At 40.7% G+C, this 22507-nt stretch overlaps 1 protein-coding gene across 1 annotated transcript; it reads left to right on the top strand.

The window, feature by feature from the left end:
- The first annotated feature begins 5953 nt into the window (after nucleotides 1-5953).
- Nucleotides 5954-21722, top strand: LOC104364682 (cytochrome P450 2U1). Its single transcript, XM_042797000.1, has 5 exons — nucleotides 5954-6479; nucleotides 12262-12894; nucleotides 16923-17084; nucleotides 18059-18226; nucleotides 18636-21722. The coding sequence occupies exons 1-5, from the start codon at nucleotides 6035-6037 to the stop codon at nucleotides 18812-18814; spliced, it is 1587 nt and encodes a 528-aa protein (XP_042652934.1). The 5' UTR covers nucleotides 5954-6034; the 3' UTR covers nucleotides 18815-21722.
- Nucleotides 21723-22507: the final 785 nt, after the last annotated feature.

The following is a 22507-nucleotide window of genomic DNA, read 5'->3' as shown; positions in this document are numbered from 1 at the left end:
ACAGGCTTCTCTGGGAAGATAAACTAGGTTGTACTTGCATAGTAGGCTGTGAGCCATCTTTGCTTGTGCTTTTGGGCTCCTTTCAGACAGAGGGCACAGTACCAAATGTGGCTAAAAAGTGTCGTGAAGATCACTTGCAAACCAGGAAACTATGAAAGGGGCTGAAAAGGCAGACCACTGTAAAACCAGTGCTCAGAGAGCTGTGTTCTGATTCGGCGGAGTGTATAATCTGGTGTTACTTCAGCCATGTGAGTTACACTTAAAATGAGTGGGTCTGTTTGCCTTTTTTATTATTATAATTATTATTATTGTTACTGTTTTTTTAATTAGAGATGGCAGGTGTGTTGAGAATATCAAGAAGAAATGTATCTCCCTGATTACTTTTCCTTCTTCCAGTGAAGTGTTTGTATATGGACCTTAAGCAATATTGCTAAACTTCAATGCCTCTTCCATTTTGAGTAACTTGTTATCAGTGCTTCGTTACTTCTCTAAAAAGCAGTTTTGCATTCCAGTCTTTTCATAGTTTTTTGGCACTCAAAATGCTGCTTATGCTTTAGCCTGGTCTGCTTTGAGCTCCTGTCTTTTATCTGCTTCTATTAACTGCCTTTTCTAAATGGCTCAATACAGAAGAGTAGGATTTATATTTGAGACGGCTCCAAAACTAACACTAAAGCCAAAAAGTATTCTTATCAGACACATCTTTGCACAATTTGAAACTTGAAATTATTTTAAAGTATAAAATATAACATGCTAGGGCATATTTCTTATCTCAGGAATCAATTCTTGCTCTTTGAATGTTTAATACATTTGTGTTTATTTTCCTGATTCAGGGTAGCTCGCATGAGATGTGAAAAAGATAAAGTCTGGTAGTTTCATGAGGTCAGGGTCACACCAAGGAACCTGAAAGTACAAGAGGAAATAATGGTCTGATGGCTGCGGTTCTCGTGCTTTCCATGTGAATTTGAGAACTCTGAAAACTTCTGTAAAAACAGTGCAGGATGTCACTTCTAACTGCAACATGATTTCATCCTCATCAGCTGACAGCTTTTCATGCAGGATTTCTCCTAGGTTGAATCCATAGCTCTGTGCATTAATTGGAGATATATATCCAACCTGGCGAAAACTAGGCAAGAAAAGCTGTTGGCTGCTGAGGAACCCTAGATGGTAATATAGGAATGCTGTAATGCTTGCATGGCAAAGAGCTAATATATGGCCTTTTATAGCTTTAGGGTCCAGTTCTGCAAATGCTATACAGCATAATGCTACAATAACAAACAATACTACTTAAAGAATTTTTGTGCTGTCGTTTCTACTAATGTTTGCAAACTGGGCCTCTTTTTTACATTAATTGTTCGTAATTCGTAAGAGTTGTCTTCTATGTTGCAAGATGTTCAGGATTACACTTTCTAGCATGTCAGCAGTTTTGGTTAAGTGGATGACAACTCAGTGTTGTGGTTTGGTGTATACCATGAGATACTACACTTGTGATTTGTAAGACGTTGCAATCTGTTCACTGTGTAAACAAAAAACTATTGCACCTGCTGTACTTTAAAAAAAGCAATAATGTGAGCATCCTGTAGCTTTCATCTCCAAAGGTGCTATCTGTCATGATCACTTGCACTGTTGACCAGGAATTCGGTAAAAACATGTTAAAGAAATGGTCCTGTGTGGTTCACTCAGCACATGCAAGTTGAAACTTTTTATGGTCAGCTTGTGTATTAACAAATGCAGTACTTTGTTGGACTACTTACATGACCACGCACAACTTTAAAAATCAAAAACCTATGTCCATTTATGGTGCTAATGATCTCTTAAAAATTATCAAAAGTTGATATTCTCTTCTTACCCATGAACATTAAGGAAAGCTGTTCTGAGACCTTTTCAATAAAGCAAAATTTCTCTACATTTTAAGCCTGTTCCAAATGCTTTTTATATAATTATGACCCTTTTCTATTTGTTTTATGTAAAACCTGCAAAATATTATAGTGTTTTTTAATGCAGGAAAATGTTAGGAGTGTATATGGGTCTAGGCTACACGTCCAAGATTAAATTTTCATACATGCTTAGGATTGCTAATTTTCTGAAACTTTGTCTCAAATATAAGAATTGTATTGGGTAGGATTAAGGCACAGATTAATAGTTTAAAAAAATAAATCTCTGGTTTCATCATCTTTTTTGAAGCCTTGTGGACACTGAGGATGTGAAATGGACAAAACTATTAGGAGAACGCTGATTATGCAGTGTAGGTCCAGTTTTTGCTGTAGCTTCTGAAAAGCTAGTGAAGGAACATGACATTGTAACCATATCTAAAGAACAAAAGTGAAACTTGACGTGATTATCAAGGCAATTTGTAGTAGGACAGGATAAAAAACACATGTAAGAACCTTAAACTAGGATTGTTTAGATTGTAGAACAGCCAAGTAATTTTCTAATTTGTTTTAGAACTTCACAAGCAACCTTGTCTTAAGATGAAAACCTACCTTGTGCCTTCTGTTGCAGAAGATATTGTTTGTTTGGTTTTTTTTCTCTTCAGTTATGATTTTATGTTGCATATGGTGAAAGACAATGCACTTCCAAATCTTGGGCCGCAATAGATGTACTTTCTCTCCATGGATAATACAAAGCCTTTAGTTCTTGTTAAAGGCCCCTTACTTCTCAACTTGCAGTTGTAAAAGTGTCTGCCTGTAACACATTTGGAAATCCTACTATAAACAACTCTGAAATAAGTATGATGCTCCTAATTGATAGAGACATGTGAACATGCAGAGCGGGTGCCATGTCCAGGTGCACACTGGTGAGCGGGCAGGGTGCATGTACAAGGGGACAGTCTGGAACCCCACGGCACACTTCCTCTGCTCTGAAGTCGTCGCACCCAGAGATTCTGGTCTATTAAACACTATTTTTCATATACTGGAATAAGTTCTCTTGAATCAGTCGCATCTAGTACTCCAAGAAAGAAACAGGCTTCCCTAAGATCTTTTTTATGGAACTTCTGTGTGCAAAGAATTTTCCCACTCTAGAATAACTTCACTTAAAGCAGAAACAAACCCACTATGTAGGATAAAAGCAGGGCTGGCAGGGTGTTCTGTTGCGCGAGGATGTATAGTCTAGCAACAACAGTCTGTTCTGTCTTGCTACTTTTCTCAATGCTTGCTTTAATAACGGGACACTTGGAAGACACTTGGAAAAGCCAAAGATAGAACAAAGTCATCCATAACAGTTTTAAGCCACCTTGAAATACAGCTGTCCTATCTTTTAACTGCTAGATACTTCAGAGAAAACAGGTTGTCTTTTTTTAATTTACCGAAGTGCAATGCTTACAGAAATATTGAGGTAAATGGCTGTATGTTTAAGTGCTCAGCAAAACCAAAACCTTTGAGAGCATGTGACACACGCTTGACTGAGAATAGATTTTTAGCATTAGCATCTGCTGTGAGTTACAGAAACATCTTTGTCAGTCCACTAGTCCAACTCAGAACTTCTAAATATTTTTCAATATTCTTTTGACAAGGAGAATGTTTTTTGTGAATAAAGTGCCTGTGGAAATAAAAATCTAAAAGTTGACTGCAATCTTAAATAAAGTGTATGAAAACACAGCCCATACTTGGAGAGAATGGGTGCGGTGTTAACAACTGTATATAATAACCGGTCAACAGTCATAAGTGTTGATAGGATTCAAAGGCTAAGATAAAGTTTGAGAAAGGGATATTATATTGCTTTTGAGAGATAACTGTGTTAATTAAACTTCCAATGTTTCTGCTTGGATCTTAACTCTCTAACCTGGTTACCTTTAAAGACAAATTAGTTCATTGTGAACTTCTTTTTTAAAAAAAACCCACTCATTTTAACGACAGTCTGCACTCTGGTGGGGTTTTTTGTTTGCTTGTTTACCTATTAGAGTCACCAGATGTTTTGATTACTCAATTTAGGGCAAAGCAGTTTGAGGCATGGGTTCTCCTTAAGTGCAGAAATAAAGGAGGGTGGCTTTTATTACACTGATACTAGGACTGAGGAGGAATTATTTCAAAGGAAAGCATTATAGTGCTAAAATTTGTATATATAATTATTTGGAGTATGCAGAATACTAGTAAAGTACTTGGTTATATTTTGCTGTTTTATGCTTTAAAAAGAGGCTATTTGATTCGAATTTCAATTGGAAAAACTGACTGTAATGCTGCAACAAGGTCTATTACATTTAAGTAGACACAAAACATCCAGTCATGATACTTCAGAGCAAAGTTTACATTTGATTAGTAAATTCACTTAAAACTATGAAGGTAATTTCATTTTTATCAAAATTAATGTGAAATTTTATTTATGTGCAAACTATATTTGACCATATGCCACTGAAACCAATCTTCCAACTGCATATGGAGGCAATGAGAAAATTTATCTATTGCTAGTTCTCGACTAGATTGAGAAGGAACTGAAGCTAGATTACTCTTCTATAAATAGGTAAAAGAACCGATCTGTTTCAGCTGTGCTGAATAGCTTAGCTTCATATTTAAAGATTGCAGAATTTAAACTTTTATTGGGACTGTCTTTGATTCACATAAATTTTCACCTGTTTCTGTATTTTTCTAATAGATGCATTTTATTGATGTACATTGTAATTAACCACTGAATTTCTGCCAAATATGAAAAAAAAAAAAGCTGCATTATGTTTTGCCAATTTAAATCTGTGATCTTAGTTTTTCTACTTTAATCCATGACTAGTAGAATATCCATTTGCTGTTTATATTAGAGATGTTGCATCCAGTTGCCTTAATTGCTTGGAGCAAAACTGACCTTGATCATTTGACTTTCTAATGGCTTTATGTACTTCTAAAATTCCTGTAACTTCTATATAATTGCAATAAAACATTTTTAATACAGTCCAGACACTATTTTAAGAACCACTTGTCACTGTATTTACTGAATGTTCAACTACTTAAAAAAAAAAACCACCCTGTTTAATGGGTAAGCACCACTTGTTCCTTACACTTTTATTTTTAGGGGGTCACTTTAGAGGTGGTGTACTTGTGTTTTGCCCACAGTGCTTTTCTCTTTTAGTGAGGGAGTACCAGGAGTACTTACTGATGCTGGAGCAAAGGGTGTGGAAGATCTGGCAGTAGCATTTTTTTCAACATCTCATTAGCTTCGTAGGGATTAAATTTGGGGTGATCGACTGCAGAAAGTGAACTAAGGAGTAGTTCAGTGGGAAGGGGGGAGCTGCCCTGAAAACTGGGTGGGGGGTTGGGGGTTTTGTTTTGGGGTTGTTTTGTGTATGTTTGTTTTTTGGTTGTTTGTGTGTGTGTGGGGGGGGGGTGGGGGTGTTTTTTTTTTTTGTTTTGTTTTTTGTTTTTTTGTTTGTTTGTTTTTTTAATGGGGAAGGATGAGAACTAAAACCATTTTTCCTCTTAACGTTCAGGTCTGGCTCTGAGGAGCTGCTCTGTGCTGTCCTACATTTGCCAAGCAGTTACTTACCCTAGAGCTGGGTCGTTGTTCCAGGTTAGTCTTTGGTTATGAAAATGGAAAATTTCGGTGCATTACCTAGCAGTGCCAGCTTTTGTATTTGGAAAGGGGGAGGATCCTCTGTCTTTACCCCTAAACCCCCCTGCACCTAACTAGCTGTTTACATAAGGGGCGTTTGGAGAAAAAAAAAAAGTCCTATGAGGCTGTGGCGAGCCATCTTCTTTTTAAAAAAAAAAAAAAAAAAAAAAAAAAAAAAAAAAAGAGCTGGACATCCTGTGCTTACATTTAGTGATATATTTTAAACTTGGACGAGATTTAAGCGCTGCGTCAGCTCCTACCCTACCCCCCCGCGCTGCACTGCTGCCGGCGCCGCCGCTCTCGGGCTCCCGGCCCGCTCTTCCTCGCCCGCTCCCCGCCGCTCCCGCCCGCCGGCCGCCGCTAACGGGAGTGGGGCCGGGCCCCGGGGCGGCCCGCTACCCGCCCTCACCCCGGCGGGGGACGGGCTCAGGGCGCCGCAGGCCCCGCCTCCCGCCATCTTAAACCGGGGGGCCGCGGTGGGCCCGCGGCGCCGCCTGAGGGGATGGCGGCGGGGCAGGCGGCCGAGTCCGGCTGGAGCTGGCTGCTGCGGGCCCCCACCACCACCGAGCTGCTGCTGGCCGCCCTGTGCTGGCTGGGCTGCTACTGGCTGCTGCGGCGGCCGCGGGCGCCGCCGGGGCTGCCGCCGGGCCCGCCGCCCTGGCCGCTGGTGGGCAACTTCGCCTTCGCCCTGCTGCCGCCGCCGCTGCTGAGGCGGTGGGCGGTGGAGGTGCGGGGCGGCGGCCGGGGCTCCCCCGCCTTCTCCCCCCACGTTTTCCTCACCGGCCTCACCGAGATGTACGGCAGCGTCTTCCGGCTCTTCGTGGGCAGCCGGCCCTTCATCGTCCTCAACACCTTCGGGGCGGTGCGGGAGGCGCTGGTGCAGAAGGCGGAGGTGTTCAGCGACCGGCCCTCCGTCCCCATCGTCCTCATGATCACCCGCAAGAAGGGTAAGCGGCCCCGCGGGCCTCCTGGGCGCGCTGCCGCTCGCGTAGCCGGCTGCCGGCGGCGATGCTGGGCGGGAATAGCGAGCGGCAGCGCTTCGGTTTCGCGGCTGCCGTGCCGAAACGTACCAACGTCTGCCGAGAACGACGGGCTGAGCCGTCTGCTTGCTCATGGCAGGTGCCCCCGGCCCTTCACATCGGCTTGCGGTAAAGGGGATGGCGTTTCTGCGGGGGTGTAAGGAACAGCCAGGGGCTTCCTGAATTTTGCGGTATTAGGGGAAGAAATTTTGAACGCCTCAGCAGCGGTATGAAATCGTGCGCTTCCCCGGTTGCTAGCAAGGTGTCGATGGCTGACAGCTGGCCTCCGTGGAGGCCCATGTCTGCGCTGGCAGCACGCGAGCTGCTGCTGCTGGGCTGTTTGCAGGTGTGTTATTCTGCTTGTCAAAGCTTTACTGAGCATATTTGGGTTTTTTTGTTGTTGTTTTTTGTTTTTTGGGTTTTTTTTTTTTTTTGAGTAGGTCAAAGGACAGTTTACTAGCTTTTGCAAAAAGAGATGGCACGGGGAGTTCAAACACATGATGGCAATATCGCAGTTAGAATTTCTTCATGTTTAGTCTTTAGGTCCGTTATAGATATCTGTTTGTGGAAAACTACCTTTCCTTTTTCAGTTCAGGAGGGGTAGCCCAGGAGCTTTGCTAATGTGCTAACTGTATTGTGAAATTGTGTTTGTTTTTTTTTTTTTTTCCTGAGGCCAGGGAAATCTATTGGTTAAGTATCTTAAACTTTTTATCTTCGATGTTTGACTGTACCAGAATTACCCCAGTAAAGATAAAAGTGAGGGACCTAGACCATGTTCATCAAAAAGGAATCAGCTACCGTTGCTATAATTGGTTTAAAGGATTAAAAAAAAATATTAATTATGTTGGTTTTATGATATTGGTCTGAGACAGATCTTAACTGGCACGTTAGTTGTTACAGTGCGTGAATATTTTTAGGTACAGTACATGTAGCAAGGATGCGGGAGGAAAGGTGAAGAGCAGTTAGACATTACATCAGTTCTAGCATGCTGTAAAAGCTCCTGGTGGATTTCTTTTTCCTTGAATATCATGGATTTTGTATGCTGCTTATTCTCTGCGGACAGTTCTCTGTTAGACTTTTTTGAACACGGTGAGACAAGAGTAGCCAGGGCAGTGAGTGGCTTCCACGGGTGGATGATCCGGGTGAGTCGGAAGCATACGGAGCCAGTTGTCCAGCACACGCTGCAGCCAAGTGCAGGGACTGTACCTGCCTGTGCTGTGGCAGGAACATTACCTTGCTTTACATTCAGTTTTATCTGGAAGGTCACCACAGCTGCGCTCAGGCACGAGGGCTGTTACGTGAGGCTTGCCCAGTTGTCCACAAAATGTACTGAGCTGTTACGTATCGCTTACGTTAGTGGGCACAACAAGTTGAATTGCTGCGTATGTGAGAGTATTGTAGAGTGAACTGCAGGGGTGGTGTATTTTGAGTATACAAAGGGAAAAAGTCAGTGAATATGGGCAGAGTGGGCCTGCCTGGCCCCCGCGTAAAGACGTTCTCCAAAAGCTGCTGGAAGTCACAGCTGCTGTCAGTGGGCTGGCATGACTTTAGCGGTGGCATGTGTGAGATGACCCAGCCTCTGCAACGCTGTATTTGTGCTACTGGGAAGGTGGTTGCTGCAGAATGGGTGGGTAAGAGGTGAGCAATACATGTTTTCCAACAGCTTTGTTTTTTCTTTTACATTGTACCTACATGGTAAAAAAAACAAAACAAACATACAAACAACCAAAAAAACGCCAACAAAACAAAAAGCCCCCCAAAACCAATCAATAAACTAAATCTAACTTAAGTTTTCACATATTATTCCTAAGAGCTCTGAGTTAACAAGTGTTTCTTTTTGTGTGTGGTTCATGGAGGAGGTGAATGGGTTACATCACTCAAACTGGAGGCCTCCGAAAGACTCAAACTGGAGACCAGTTTGGTCTGGGAGCCTCCCATGCTTAGTTTCAGGAGTTCATGGGTGAGACTTTGCCATGGATCAGGGCAGTGACAGTTGTGTACATATGTGCTAGGAAAGGAAACAGTAGAAGAGGAATGATTACATAACTTTGGATCTATTGCTCACGACTTGGGTACTACAACTCTGGGACACTTTGAGTCAATAAGCATCTGTTTTTTATTCCTACATCTTCATTCTGTAAACAAACTACTTGGTGCAAACTTATGGGGCTATTTTCTTTTAAGCTAAGTTTTCTGTTGCAGTTTTGTCTTTACCCTGAGCTGACCTGCTGAGTGTGTGCTGAGGGTTTCTCTCAGCTGTGTGTGACTCTCTTGTGTGTAAGATGCAAATAAAATGTTGTGCTCAGGGGAGAGCAAGTAGAAGTATCAAAAATTGCAAATGCTGCATTTCAGCAACTGAGTAGCAAAGAAGGGGAGGCCTTGGCTGGATGGGAAGTGCAGTGACAACTTGAGGGAGAAGGCAGAGGGCAGTTCTTAATTGAAGGCTTCTGCACACATGCATGCAGGAAGAGAAATACTGGACTGGGGAGAAAAAGTAGATTTTGGTATTTTTTAGTAAAGCATTTTTGTATTCTATATCCATGAGAGGTAGCAAAGACTCAATCTCTAGGGTGGACAGAGCTTGAGTGGTTGTCTGCCATTATAGTCCTGCCCTGTGCACATCCAGATGTGGGCATCGGACAACACAGAAGTTAAATGTTATTAAATATCGTGAATTCTGTGTTTGTCAATGTTCCTGGTATTGCAGCAACACTAAAGTTAATAGTGAGAAACTGGGCAGGGGGGAAAGAAAGGGGAGTTAGCCTTTGCCAGAACTTGCTTCTCATAAGGATTTGAATTTTTCATGTAAAAAGGGAGAATAAAACAAATTTTCTATCTTTCTGTGTGTTTGTTGCTTTTTTGTTGTTTGTTGTGTTTGAAAGGGTTTCATTATAGTTCATAGAAATTAGCCCGCTGTAATGAGCACAATGTCCTGGTTATTCTGGGTTCTTGTTGCTTCAGAATTTATTGTATTTTCTTCAGGGTTTGTTTTTTTTTTTATTGTTTTGTTTGTTGTGGGGTTTGGGGGGGTGTTGTTTTGTTGTGGGTTTGGGGTTTTTTTTAAGACTACAGTTGCTTGTGCTGGGTAGTTGACTTTTCAGGTCATGCAGAGATCTTCTTTGAAAACAGTGAAGTACTATTCCATTATTATTGTCTGGCAGTGATCCAGTTGGCAGTTTCCTTTCTTCTCTTATCTCTGTTATTTTTACTTTATGCTCTTCTTCCTCTTAATCTGTTTCCTATGTTATTCTTTCTCAGTTTGCAAATCAATTATTAGTATTCTGCAGTGGTCTGGGGGTTTGGGACTGCAGAAGACCTCGTGCTGTGCAGCAGTGCCCTGGGCAGGACTGCTGGGGAGGCTCTCTCGGGGTGGGGAGGTTTGTTGTTGGCATTAGCCTTCCTGTGGGGCTAGAAGCATCGTCTTTACATTCAAGACAATAGGTCTGTTTTCATTTATGAAGGGATTTGTATCCTAAAACTAGTTTTTCTAATGACAGAATGGGGAAGAGGTTGTGGAGTATGGTCTGTTTTGCAGATACTTCTTGTGGGATAGAAATAGTGACAACATTGTTTTGTTCCAAGAAATCCACGTTCTTCTCCAACACAGCCACAAGCCCTGACAACCCAAGTTGGTTCTTGGCCAAATTCAGCCCCAAATAAGCTTATTTTTTTACCTGCCCTATGTGGACACCAGTGCTACTAGGAAACGTTACTTGAGAAAGGGAATCTGAAAAGTTCTTACTTCTGTTTTTGAAGTGCCAGGGATTAGTCACTTGGATAGATTTCCTAGGGAATGTCTTCATGCAGAGAAGGTGAATTTCAGCTGATTCTCCTTGTTCTGACTCTTCATAATGTTCTGCTTATTTCATTCAGGGCTTTTGAAACTAGGTCATGTGTTTGCATTCTTCAGTCTGTTGTTACTACTGTGAGTAAATAATATAATCAGAAAATCTGGCTAGAAAGATTACGAGCTTTGTTACACTGAACTATTTATACTTTTGGGATTGCAGACCCTTCTGAGTATGGTTATCGTGTTTACAAATCTACAGATTTGTTTCTAGTTTTGTGTTCGTTTATTCTTCTTTTAGCATTAAGGGCAATGAATATTAGTTACAATAGAAGGGTAGGTAATTGTTATAAATAACAGAAGGATTTTGCTTTTGCTAAAAGTAATTAAACAATTACTTTTATTGAGCTAGGCTAAAGGCCTTACTAAATTAGTGTTGTTGAAATCAAATTTAAGCACTCCTTTTTTGATCACAAATTAGGCATATGGTTGGGCATTGTGTGGAATTGGGCAAGCAAGAGGATGGGGGGGTGGTCTGTGGTTAGGTGTCATGTAAAGGGGAACCTGGATGGGAGGGGCTGGGGAAGAATGGAAGCCAGCTGAAAAGGAAGAGAAGAACTCATGATGAGGAGGAACCTGGACTTCGCTAACCCCCCCCCCAGAGGGCAGTAGAAAAGTACTGAGAGAGAGCGAGCCTTGGAGAAACAAAAGAAAAGGAGCTGCACAGGTGTAAGGAGGACAAAACCCGCCATTTTTGCTCAACCAATGAAATCTCCTGGTTGCTTTATAAAAAGAAGCCCCAGCTGGGGCAGGTTGTGCTGTTGTGCCCAACGCTGTATTCTTTGCTCCACTGACTTTGTCCCCAGTAAAAAATTTTTTTGATATACGCGAGCTTGTTTCTCACATAATGTTAAGCATTGAAGCATAGTGCATCTTTTTATTGCTGTTTTCTTACGGTCACGTCTCTTTCTTTAAAATTTAACATTAAGATTTGCAGTTGACATAAGGCTTGATGTTGCTTTTATAAAGTAACTTTTTATTTCCAGAAAAAAAACAGATGTGATGTCACTTTACTAGAAAGAACAAAAGCAGAACTAGCACATGTTTTGATGACTGTAAACTTTCTCAGGTTAACCAATGGAGTACATTAGAAATAGCAGGTTATGTATTTTGTTTTGCTGAGGTATCTTTGGTGTGGGCTGTTAATTCAACAAAAGAGATGTTTCTGTTTGTAAGTAAGCGATATTTATACTTGAAGCTAAGGGATTTAATTTAAATGGTGTTTCACAATGACACAGTCATGCGGAACACTTGCCTAGAGGCATCAAAACTGTTGAGATGCAAATCAAGTAGGTTTTTGCCAAGTGGCTCTGAACCCATCTGCACTGCAGTTTGTTTGCAGCATGCATATCCTGTATTTTGATTAGAAGTTAAAGAAAAACCTTTCTTGTAATAGAAATATGTACACAGGTGAACAGTGTTGCAAAGTTTGTATAACATGAAGGGGAAAAGAAATGCAAACCGGTTTGTGTTTTAATATCTTCTTTTCTGCCTCGCTGAAGGAATTCGTGTCACGTGACATATAGGTGACGAGTCCCAGAGTAACAGCTTCTACAAAATTGTTATTATTTGTAGTAAAGCACCTACAGTACCTTTTCTCCATCTATTAGTGTCTTGCAAGGACTAATAACACTATTGAGGTAACTGTTACATTACTTTCATTGATCAGGAATAGGAGAGATGGAATTTCCAAAAACTATTCTAAAGAACCTTGTGTTCTTCCTTTAGCTCCTAGACCAGTGCTCGGGATAGATTTGCCATGTATTGCCTCCCTCTGTTCTGTCTCTGGGGTTGCATGCCTGTCTAACTGCTCCTTCTTGAAAATAGAGCATTTTGGTTTCAGATTCTCCCTTTCTCTTCCAGGTGTTATTTTTGCACCTTATGGCCCTGTCTGGAAGCAACAGAGGAAATTCTCTCTCTCAACACTGCGTCATTTTGGAGTAGGAAGACACAGCTTGGAGCCTAAAATCATTGAGGAACTGAAGTTTATAAAGGAGGAAATGCTGAAACACGGAAAGGATTCATTTAATCCCTTTCCGATCATTCGCAATGCAGTGTCCAATGTAATCTGTTCCATGGCCTTTGGCAGGCGCTTTAACTACGAAGATGTTGAGTTCAAGACAATGCTGAAGAACATGGCCCGTGCACTAGAGCTAAGTGTGAACAGCTATATGATCCTGGTCAATATTTGTCCTTGGCTGTACTACCTTCCTTTCGGGCCTTTCCGGGAACTTAGGAAAACAGAATTAGATATTACAGCTTTTCTAAAAAAAATAATTGCACAGCACAGGGCTACACTGGATGCAGCAAACCCCAGGGACTTCATTGATATGTACTTCATCCATGCGGAAGAAGAAAAGAACAACAAGGAGAGCAGTTTTAATGAAGACTATCTATTTTTTATCATTGGTGACCTCTTCATCGCAGGCACAGACACTACTTCCAACACATTACTGTGGTGCCTGCTCTACATGTCTCTCTACCCAGAAGTACAAGGTAAGACAATTTTTATTCCAGATTATAAAGCTCTAGACGGGTGTTCAGAAAGAGAAGCGACCAACAACAGTAGTGAAGTCATTTGGAGTGCAAATAACACATGTGTATGTTTAATTTGAAAGGTTGATATGTAATCAGACATCTTCTATCCTGCTTTGCACTAGGTTAGTGCTATATATTAACTATCTAAATGGGCCTTTAGGCTCTCTGTTTCTTCTGGGTTGGGACAACTTCATCTTTCCCAAGCAATTCCAAGGAATGTTTCAAAAGCTTTGTCAGTTGTGGCATTCCATGCCTATAGTAGCAATTTAAGATACATGAGATACCTAGTGGTAAGGTCTGCTTTTATGCCTCCCTGATCAGGGAGGTTCTTGAGCCTAGCAGCAGAGTCTGGGGAAGTGAGACATTGCCCACTGTAGAGGAAGGTCAAATTAGAGGCAGTTTAAGCAATCTGGATTTACACAAGTCCATGGCACCAGCTGGTCAATGTCATTGCAAGGCTTCTCCCCATCAGGTTGCTGATGACAGTGGGGAAAAAGACGTATGGAGCACATGGCCTCAAAGGAGAGGCAGAAGGAACTGGGCATGTTCAATGTTAGGGCAAGATGACTGAAGGGAGACCTTATGCTGTCTACAACTACCTGATCAGAAGGTGCTAAGAAGATGGAGGCATCTGCTGCCTCTCTTCCCTCCATTGCACACCTCGGAGGGTGTGCAGTGGAGGGAAGAGAGGCAGCAGACAGTCTACAACAAGCAAATTCTGGTCAGATAGTAGGGAAAAAAATGCCCTATGAAGGTAGCAAGGAGTGCAAAAGATTGCCTGAGAATTAACAGAATCTCCAACTTTGAAAGTATTCAAAGCTCCGTAGGGCATGACCCTGAGTAGTCTGATCTACCCTCAGAGTTGGATCTAAATTGGAAGATGACTTGGCTTTGAGTGAGGATTTAGATTAGATGACCTCCAGAGGTTCCTTGCAACCCAAATTATTTGATGGTGCTGTGATCTGGTTACTGTTTGTGACAGAGTTCCAGAAAATGACTTGTAGATTTTTGTGGATATGAAAAATACCAGTGGTGTTGGAGAGGTTACAGTATTAAAGTAGTACTTGCTAAAGTTGTATTTCAGGGCTTCATAGGATAAATTTCCATCACCAAAGACTTAAAATTAATTTTGGTTAAATATTTTTTCTGTACTGAGTCTTGTTACAGTACATGTGGCTGCAAAGCCAGTGTTTTCTTTAGCACTATTTCGCAAATTTAAATGGTTGAATTTAAGAAAAATAAAGCAACTGATTTATTACATTATTTTCAGCTTCTTAAGTCCTACATAGCAACTGTTTTCCACTAGAAAAACTGTTAAATATATGCAGACTGGAAACCTTGGCAGGATAAGCAGATTCTACTTAGGTAATTCTACATCAGTTTATAGTAGTAAAATATTTCCCCAAGAGACCACTGCTTTGCCCAGACTACTTGCCAGCCTGGAATGAAGAAGGCTAAGACTCAAGTTATCAAAGAACGATATAAACCTGGAATACTTTTATCAGGCATTTGAGATTTTGAGGTTTTCATGTGCTGCAGCTGCTTTGCAAATAAGCAAATAGAAACCTGTTGACAGCACCTATCTGTCTGAAATAATCTCTTTAAATAGGTCAAGATCATAGTTCATTGCACAAAGTCAACCAAATGGTTGAGCAAACATTGCAAAATAGGGCATCAGTTCGGTATATGGGAGAGTCAGTCCGCAGGGGACAAATATAAAAATTTTATTGCAGAGGGTTATTCTATTTTGAATGGTTGTATGTTATCACTGCTTAATTTGATATACAGTTACATGAATTACATATGTTCTAAATTGCACAAATGAGTTCTAGAAGAGTTTTGTGTTTGATTTTTTTTTTTTTAAACCTCTTTCCCTACTGCCTGGAACTGCACATGCGTGTGCTTGTCCGTTTTCTCTCTTCTGCTGATCTCTAACAGTTTTATTGACTCTCTCTGGTTTCTCCTTTCCTTATGTTGTGGCTGTTACCAGACAATAGAAATAAGCTCAGTAGTCCAGAGTGTATCACTTAGCTATGTAATGGGATTCTCTTACTACTAGTATCCAGTTCCTCATGTGTGCTGATTGCCTGGGAGTCATATATGGGACTATTTTTTTTTTTCCTCTTTACTGGTAATATGTTTCTCTTATCCCCTAAAGGAAATACCTGAATTGCATAACTTTTAGCAGTTGCAAATGTTGCAGACATGGAAAAGAAAATGAAGGGCTATAAGGGGAAAAATGCAGAATGTATTTGCCCGTGGAGGCCAGTTTTGCTTTTTACATGGAAAAGGAGAGGGGTGGGTATGCACACATGTGTGCAGATACATGCGTCAAGGGAGGCAGTGGCAAATATTTGATTTGATCTGTTCCCTGACTTGGTTTTGGTCCTTGACTTCTGAAGATCTGTGAGATTATTTTAAAATATATGAAATGTAGTGGAGCAGTTCACATAACATGATGTTAGCAAACAACTCCTAAAGTCTACATTTTGCAGTTGGTAACATGAGCAGCAGTTTGGCTGCTTTCTGTATAGTTCCACATATCTTTACAAACTCCGAAGAAATGTTGTTCAGGATAAAATGCTGGTGTGACATTTGTCACGAGAGAGTCTCCCTAATTTCTATTTTTTATTTTTTAAATTGAAAATTTTAATCGTTTAAATTACTGTGGACATGCACACTGGAATACAAGGCTATACTCTGTCATTAAAAAAAACTATCAAAGCTCCACAAAGCAGGTACTTGAGAGCCACACCATTAGCAAATCTCTTGCTGTGGAGGTATTTTTTACTGTGTTCCTCACATGAGAATTTTGTTTTCCTAGCAAACCCAGTAGGTGGCAGCAACTGTTCATTGAACAAGGTTCGTGTGGTATTTCTGAATGATGCTCTTGAAAACAGTAACTTTTTTTTTTTGCGTTGAGTTTTTATTTAATATTGAATCAGTGCTAAGGAGAGAAAAGAGCAAAAACTCTGAGTATCAGCAGCCTGGATTCTGAATCTCAGAAAGTCAAGCAGGACAATCACAAAACATTCAGGATATCAAGGGTAAAAAATAACTTGATTAAAGGTTAATTTTGGGGTCTCCTCTTTCAGGATTGTCTCTTGCTGTGTAGCCAGGTGCCAAGTTACCTGGAAGAAAAGGTGCATCATCCTGTACATGGGTAAAGCAAATCTTGTGTCTTAGAAACTTATAGGAAGAGAATTACTTGTGTGTTGAGCCTTTAGTGAGATGGAAGGAGCAAACTTATTTTGACACTTGATGCTTCACATGAATGAGAGGGGAGATGGGCTCATTAACACCTGTTTTTCCTTTGCAGATGGGCTATATGGAAGAAGGAGCATCTGATGCTGCCTTTTGGGGGAACTGGGAAATAGCTGAGTTTAGGTTCTGTGAATAGAAAGTAGGAAAAATCGAGAACAAGTTAAATTACTTCAACACTTGCAGTAATAGCACCAGAATTCCTGCTCCAGAATGAAGTATATAAACTGCATGAAAATCTTTCCCATCTCTCCACCACATTTTCCAGTTCTGAGAAGTGGATCTCCCCAGGGACAGAGGCCAGCTCAGGCATGACCTGCATGCAGTCTCTTTTTGTTAATTTGTTTAAGGCAGGCCAGGAGCTCAATGTTTTCACTATTCAAATTACCGTATAGTTAAACTCTTAAACTAAGATTATGAATACATTTGGAACCAGAACAGAACTATTCCTGTACTTTTCCAATGCAGAAGTGCTAGCAATGTCTGTCATCTCAGTAGCTTTACTCTTGACAGTTGTCAAAATTGCACTTGATTGCTTTGTTCTTAAGTGAGTCTGTTCTTAAGGCTTACGTTGGTGTAGTTATTTCATCTAGGGATCACGTGGCTTGTAGTAATTTTTGACAAATTATATAGATAACAAAGCATAGGCAAATGAAATTGAGATATCTTCTCACATACCGTGCATCTTCTTTTATTTTTTTATTTTTCTCACTCCCTTTGAATAGAGAAGGTTCATGCAGAAATTGAAGCAGTTCTAGGACGTGACAAAGTTCCCTCTCTTACCCACAAGGCTCAAATGCCCTTCACAGAGGCAACCATTATGGAAGTGCAGAGGATGACTGCAGTTGTTCCCCTCTCTATTCCTCGAATGGCCTCAGAAACTGCTGGTAAGCATTTGTAGAGACTTATTAAGACAGCATTTCTTTTGTGGATGAAGATCGGATGGAGCATCTAGTGAGAATTTACAAATACCTCATTTATGTATTAGACATGTAACCCAAGTATGTAAAATGCCATTTATAGAGGGGAGGTGGCCTTAAGATACTCCTCTATTTAAGCAGCATGTCCAACCTAACATCCAGAAGTTTTCTAATTTAGAGCAATTTCTTTTCGGGGGGTCAGCTTGTGTTGACTGATGTGTTTAGTGGTAGTTGGCAGCTGAGTCTTCACCTTTGTTCCTGAAACAGCAGAGTTGGTTTTGGCCATGTGAAACACAGGTCTGAAAGCATCAATTCAGAGCAGTTGGTTTGCTAAAGCTTGAAAGGCATATACCATTGAGCTCCTCTTCTATATAAAACAATAATAAATATCCTTTTCCAAGTCATCTTTTTGGCTACATTTTGCATAAACATAGCTGAATGCTGGCTAAAGTGAGTGTGAGGTAGCAATACTTGGCTTTCAAACCCAGTACTGAATTGATCTGCTTTTTAAAATGCTTTGGTTTTCAGGACAGTGAGATGCCACAAGCTGAAATGAGACTAGTCACTTCAAAACTCTTTTTTAATAACAGTTCAAAACCCATCCCTTTTCCTTGCCTCCACCTTCACTGCGGTGGGGCTCTGTGACAGCACAGGAACAGGAGGAAACTTGTGTCACAGCACTTCCATGCAGCAGAATGTAGTTCTAACGATTGCTGCTGCCTTCTTCCTGCAGGGATGTCTTTCCAGCTGCTTTGGCCTGTGTGATTCTGACCCAGGCAGGCTAGCAGAGGTCACCCTTGTCTTAAGTTCCTGCTACATTTGCAGCCCACATCTAGGGATCTGTATCATTTTTGTGACATCTTCTAGACTTCTTTTTAGTGTCTCCCATGTTTACTTCTAGCAACTTGTCAGATCCTCTGTCTCTGTGCTTTTGTTTAAAGTGCTGCAGGGATATACTATTCCTAAGGGCAGTGTGATCGTGCCCAACTTGTGGTCAGTACACAGAGATCCTAACATTTGGGAGAAACCAGATGAATTTCAACCATCAAGATTTCTGGATGAAAATGGCCAGCTCATTAAGAAAGAGGCATTCATTCCTTTTGGAATGGGTAAGATAACCACATGCAGTCAGCAGCTGGTTGGGAGGAGGGGTTGTGGTGTTTCAAGGTCTTGGAGGCGTTAGATGTGAAAGCTGCACATAGGACCAACTCCAGAACTCATTTCATTATTATGGTTGGTGTCTTGCAAAATGGGTTGGGTTCCTAAAAGCTCGTTTCCAGACAGAAATGAGAAGTAATGAATTGTTCTCTGATAATACTTTTGCTATGGATGTAAATGCTGTTAATATGAAGCAGTACAGCTGAGCAGGGATGGGAAACCAGAGCTTCAGAGGTCATAGTTTAATAGTACCTTGAGCCTTTCTGTGTTTGGACTATGCTAGCATAGGGATTGCATGTGTGTTAACAAATGGATCAACAGTATAAAAACAGTAATATGTCTCTTCTAACTGTTCTTTAGGTAAACGTGTGTGCATGGGAGAGCAGTTGGCAAAAATGGAGCTGTTCTTAATTTTTGCGAGTCTAATGCAAAGTTTTACCTTTTTGTATCCTGAAAATGCTGCAAAACCATCTATGGAGGGAAGATTTGGTCTAACTTTAGCTCCGTGTCCATTCAATATAATAGCTTTGAAGAAATGAAGTGACATCAAAAAGGATTAAACAAAGAAATACTGCACTTTTAAAATACAGCTTTAATTTGTTTCTAGCTTATTCTGTTACTTTCTTTCCAGAAAAACATCCAACTTCATAGGCTTTCATAGTCAGTGGGAACGATCCATTTACACTTCTGGAAGGAGAAGATTTTCTTTTTTCTTTTTTTTTTTTTTTTTTTTTTTTTTGGCAGCTGTTGCATTCCACAAATGAACTGATAGCATAGTCTGAAATTTGATATTAAAACTTGCTGGACTTACCCCCCCTGTCTATAAGCTATTACTGTCAGTTTGTCAAATATTAATTATGGAAGAATGGTCCAAAACATCTGTTAATCCTTTAGCAAACAGTAATTGTTATTTTGGTAAAAGCAGTACGTAAACATTTAATTTACCAAACGAGTGAAGGACGTCATTTAATACCAAAAGGATTCATGAATGAGAGGGTATTAGCAGTTCTGTGTAAAGAAACATTGTAACTGAGCTAATATAGTGACAAACCCTTTTTGGAAATGACTGAATGATGCTTCTTTTAATCTTGGAGGATTCTTCCTTGCAAGTAACTCATGGGTGTATACTGGATCGAATCAGTCTGGTTTCCTGGATCTGAATATCTTGACTATCAGGGCTCACTATAGACAAGCAGCAGGTACCAACTCTGAAAGCTCAAGCTTGGAGGCCAAATGAATCCTTGAATATACCATCTTCTTAACATGAAAGGAGTGTGCAGCATCTGGATGCAGATGTTTTATCTCAGAATAGACATGAGAGCAGATTTCTCCAACAAGAAACAGCAGTCTGTTCTCTCTGGTGCCAAGCAGATATTCAGGACGACATCTGTGCTGCCGCTTTGCATTCGCTGTTTTCCCCGCATCAGCGGTGGCTGCAGTCTGGATGAGACCAACAGGCCGCTCGTTGGGGAAAACTCTGAGTGCATAATCCTGAAGTTGGGCCTTGAGCTCGGGTACTGTCAGCGTAGGCAGCACTGCCACAACCTGTTTGGCTTTGGGAACTGGAGTCCTACTTCAAATACAGCATCGATACGGCACTGCAGATACAGGTCTTGCATGTTTAGGCATGGAAGATGAAGAATCCGATAACCTTGAGCTTTGATTATAAAGGTTTTCTCTTTGTTACTTTCCATCTGGTGTAAACAGCTCTGTAGTTCATACAATACTAGTGTATCAGTACCTTACTTTTTTCACATGTAAAATTTTAGTGCTCTTTACCGCTATCAAACCAATCACCAAGGAAAAAAATGGTTGTTAGATGTTTTGGAAGGGGGCATCCTTGCCTTTTAGTTGAAATATCTCTCAAACATCAAGAGTGATCTTTTGGGGGATGTGTAACAATTAACCTTTAAATAATTGTTCTTAATCATCCTTCAATATCTTTATACACCTTTTGATCTAGCAGATTTCATATCACATGAAATAAGTACATATGTACTCTTCTAAGGACTTTTTTTTCCCCCTTGTTGGAGATCCAGAGAGTACTAGCAGTCCTCCTAATGTCATGTTTACAAGACTGCAATGTGAAATTGCCTGTAAAGTGGAATTGGGTATTCCACAGCAGAAACTAAACCTAAATTCTAAAAGGAAAATCAACTCTTCAGCTTTAAATTAACCTCTGGTTTTGTCACTTATTAACTTGAAGTTTTAAAAGCCAGGTAGTGCCTAGCAAAGACTGTAAGATAGTTATTTTGGATTTAAATTAAGGTTTTCTGTTACCTGTTTTGAGTAACAGAATGCCTTAATTTCTGAATTATGTATTTGGTTGATCACACTGTTTGTGTGTGAACTTCCAGTTCTTATGTAGGCTAACTTTTGACTTTACAGGTTAGCCCATGCTCCTGTTAAATTTTCTCTTTCTGTGAAAATTTTGAAAGCCCCATAGCACAATAAAAAGTTGAGTTGGTACCACTGCTAGTAGACTTGCACTAAAAGCTGACAGTATTGGAGTAATAAGCACTTATTTCTTTAACTTTGTATTTTCCAATGAATAGATAGATTCTGTACAGTTGGGAGTCTTGTCTGACAATCCTTAAAATGGTAAGTGCTTATATGTGAAGCTAAAATTAAGTGCTGATAATACTTATTTTTCCTTTGAAATGCCTCTTTAAGCAACATAATGATGTTGTGTGCAACTGATCACTTTAGCTGTCCTTTTAATCAATGAGGACACATTTGAAAAGCACTTTAGTGGGGTTTGTTTTTTTTTTTTTTTCAGAGATTCCAAAGATGACACAGTTTGCATAATCCCCTAGTATGTGGAATTGTACATATTTGTGTTCATTTTGCCTGCTGGGTTTAGTTTAAAATGTCACCTTTGAAAACTATCCTTCAAAAATTATCCTTCTACAAATAGTACTTTGAGAATGCGGTTTTTGGTGATGCCTATAACCGAATGCTGCATAGTGTGACAAGCTAAAAATACTGATGTGAAGGTGCACCCATGTCAAAGTCTGCCAGTATGCAAGATGCTGTTGGAAGTTACGATAAAGACCTGCCTTTCATGCCTTCCAGATGCACTAAAGTTTTCACAGGATGCCATGAAAGTAGCTAAACAATAACATAAAATCAATGAAATGTTTGTGTTTTTTAAAGTGTGTTGCCATCTTTGGTAAACTGTAAGTAAAGTGGTAGCAGATTTGGTTTGTGTTTGTAAATGTATCCTTCCCCTCCCTTTTTTTAGCAGAGGAATCATCTCAAATGCCTTATTGAAAAATGTGTGTTTATACAAGTGGATGGCTATTTCTGAATGCTGCAAACATCTTCATTTCTAAAAAAGGACTTTAGACTTTGCCTCGGTGTAATTTTATTTTTAATAAAGTAATTCCCAAGTAAGTGTTTGACAGCTTTGCATAGTCATTAAAATGAGTTCCACTTGTTGACTAAGCTTCTGGTGTTTGGTCTTTTACACCTTACAAAGAAAGCTTTTGAGCGAGGTGATGTTATAAAATGTTTTGAATGAAGAGTGAAGGAGGTGGGGGGATAATGTGGAATTGGGAAAATACAATGCCAGGCATGCTATGAGCAAATGATAGAAAGAGAATGTCTATTTGTTCTCTCAATGCGTTTTTTAAAACAGTTGTTCAGAATAAGAGGGGGAGAGACAAGAGTGGAGATGAGGAAGATAAAAGGGCAAACGAGTTGCTACCAGGAGGAAACGCACAGCCTGAAGAACGGAGTGGGAAATTAAAACACGGGCAGAGTCAAGGTGTAGTTTTGACTCCTGGCATAGGGGGGTCAGAGAGTTGGAGAGCAGAGAGGGAAGGGGGTGCCTGGGGCGGGGGGCAGAGAGCTGGGGCCTCTGTCCCGGAGGGAGCCCAGGGAGAGGCAGGAGGTGGCTGCGCGCAGAAGGGAGGGCAGAGCAGGACCTAACCGGAGCTTGTGGGGAAGATGTGGGTGCGAGTGCCGGCATGTACGCAGCAGCTGTATGTGGAAATCCCGGGTCTTAACACCCTGGAATCAGGTTGCAGGTAATTTGGCATGGCGCAATTTTTTTAGGGAGTTTGGTTAATTACCTGCTCAGCTGTCATTCGTATACACAAGGAGTCCCCATTTGGGTAAAGCTGTTTGCAGCAGGCTCCTCACTGCTCTGCCGTTCGATGACGCTGAGTGAGGAAAGGGGGAATTTTTTGCATTGCACTTTTGGTACAAAGTGCAGAGATACAAGAATA

Source organism: Tyto alba, unplaced genomic scaffold (assembly GCF_018691265.1).
Source record: "Tyto alba isolate M040663 unplaced genomic scaffold, T.alba_DEE_v4.0 Super-Scaffold_23, whole genome shotgun sequence".
NCBI classification, from domain to species: Eukaryota; Metazoa; Chordata; class Aves; order Strigiformes; family Tytonidae; genus Tyto; species Tyto alba.
This window is presented reverse-complemented; position numbering and strand designations above follow the sequence as displayed.

What these genes read in the sequence shown, in the direction of transcription:
- LOC104364682 (XM_042797000.1), top strand. Translation starts at nt 6,035, where the DNA reads ATGGCGGCGGGGCAGGCGGCCGAGTCCGGCTGGAGCTGGCTGCTGCGG. An exon ending in CATGATCACCCGCAAGAAGG is followed by an intron (nt 6,480 to 12,261) that starts GTAAGCGGCCCC and finishes TTTCTCTTCCAG; the next exon opens with GTGTTATTTTTGCACCTTAT. An exon ending in ATTCATTCCTTTTGGAATGG is followed by an intron (nt 18,227 to 18,635) that starts GTAAGATAACCA and finishes ACTGTTCTTTAG; the next exon opens with GTAAACGTGTGTGCATGGGA.